We start from the raw sequence: 1,676 nt of genomic DNA on the forward strand, positions 1-1,676 counted from the left end.
ACACACACACACACACACAAACACACACACACACACACGTGTGCACACGCACCTGCTTGTAATCCACGCCCCACCGCCGCGCCATCATGAGCAGCGCGCACTCAGTCCTGTTGCCCACAAAGGTCATGAGGTCGGCGCCCCCCTCCAGCAGGTGGGCCTTGGAGTTGAGGGCGCAGTTCAGGGCCAGGTCCTCCGCCAGGTCAGCACGCAGCTCCTGGGGGGGGGGGTGAGGGGAGGGGGCGCAGGGTGGGTGCAGGGTGGGCGCAGGGTGGGCGCAGGGTCTGATGTTGTGAAAAGCATGTGGGTTGGGTCTGGGCAGTGTAAGGGGGTTGCAGGGGAAAGGCAGATTTGGGGATGGGACAGGGGCAGCATGGACAGCAAGCAAGGATCACCCCAGGTGATGCTGGGGCACAAATAAGAAGGGAGGGGCGCGGTCGCGGTATATTCATATGAAGATGAACGGGAGGACAGAATGAGTCCAACGGCGAATGCGCTACCGGCGATCTGGTGGCTGGACTGGCGCCGCACACCGCCACACGCGCGCAGGTCGCACGGCCGCAGGCGCCGCGACCCCGCCCCCCCCCCCTGCCCCCGCGCCGCCGGTCAACGCACCTCTTTGGCAGGCGCGTGGTCGAGCTTTACTCCGCTGAACCAGCCCTCTGTGACTGTCATCCTGTTCTCCGTGAGCGTGCCCGTCTTGTCGGAGCAGATGGCCGTCGCGCCGCCCATCGTCTCGCAGGCCGCCAGCACGCGCACGAAATTGTGGTCCTGCGGGCGGGTGGTAGCGGCGGCGGCGGCAGGAGGTCGGGCCGGGCCGGGCGGGCACTAGCGGCATGGCCGACGAGTGCTGCGACTTCGAGATGAGACAGGACAGGGCGGCCACGCGCCGGCCGGTTCCACACCTCTCGAGCCGGCTGGCCGCCAAGCACACACGCCCTCGCCCACGTTGGGGCCGTCTACAACCCAAGCAGAGCCTTCGCCATCGCTTTTACGCCTCGCGCTACCCTCTGCCCTCTTCCCAGTACACGGCGCCTCTTGTTGACTCCACGTTCCATCTATGCTGCAGTCCCCCGCCTCGAGACCCCCCATCCTCGGGGGGTCCTATTCTACATTTTTCACAGTTCATGCTCCTTTGGATTCCTCCACAAGCGCATGTACACAACCGGAAATTCAAAAACACATATGGATGCACCCACACAGAATGCAACCACTCGCGTTCACGAGTACAACACGCATATGCACACACATGCACATGAACACACATGCACCCACACACACACACACACACACACACACACACACACATGCAAGCGCCCATGCGCGCGCACACACACACACACACACACACAGAGGCAGGCATGCACACACGCGCGTGCGCAAATGGACACACACACACGTACGCGCACCTTCATCATCTTCTTCATGCTGTACGCCAGAGCTATCGTCACCGCCAGCGGCAGCCCCTCCGGCACTGCCACCACCACGATGGTCACCGCGTACAGGAAGAACTCCACCAGCCCGCCCCGGTTCAAGTGGCCCTGCAGGGCGCGGCAGCCTTCGGGGGACCTGGGAGTGCGTTTCGGAGAGGCGGCCGGGTGTTGCGTGCGTGCTGGCGTGTGTGTGTGTGTGTGTGTGTGTGTGTGTGTGTGTGTGTGTGTGTGTGTCTGTGTGTGTGT

The 1,676-nt window shown here is 63.4% G+C and overlaps 1 protein-coding gene across 1 annotated transcript in view; it reads right to left on the bottom strand.

The window, feature by feature from the left end:
* The window catches only part of MNEG_16486 (Plasma membrane calcium-transporting ATPase), a gene marked incomplete at both ends in the record, with an annotated part of 2,132 nt that extends 708 nt beyond the window's left edge, over window positions 1–1,424 (bottom strand). The window contains 3 exons of the mRNA XM_014035044.1: window positions 53–214; window positions 613–768; window positions 1,407–1,424. Coding sequence (XP_013890498.1) covers window positions 53–214; window positions 613–768; window positions 1,407–1,424 — 336 coding nt within the window. The remainder of the gene's footprint in view (window positions 1–52; window positions 215–612; window positions 769–1,406) is intronic.
* Between the last annotated feature and the right edge of the window lie 252 nt (window positions 1,425–1,676).

This window comes from Monoraphidium neglectum, assembly GCF_000611645.1.
Source record: "Monoraphidium neglectum strain SAG 48.87 unplaced genomic scaffold scaffold06418, whole genome shotgun sequence".
NCBI lineage: Eukaryota > Viridiplantae > Chlorophyta > Chlorophyceae > Sphaeropleales > Selenastraceae > Monoraphidium > Monoraphidium neglectum.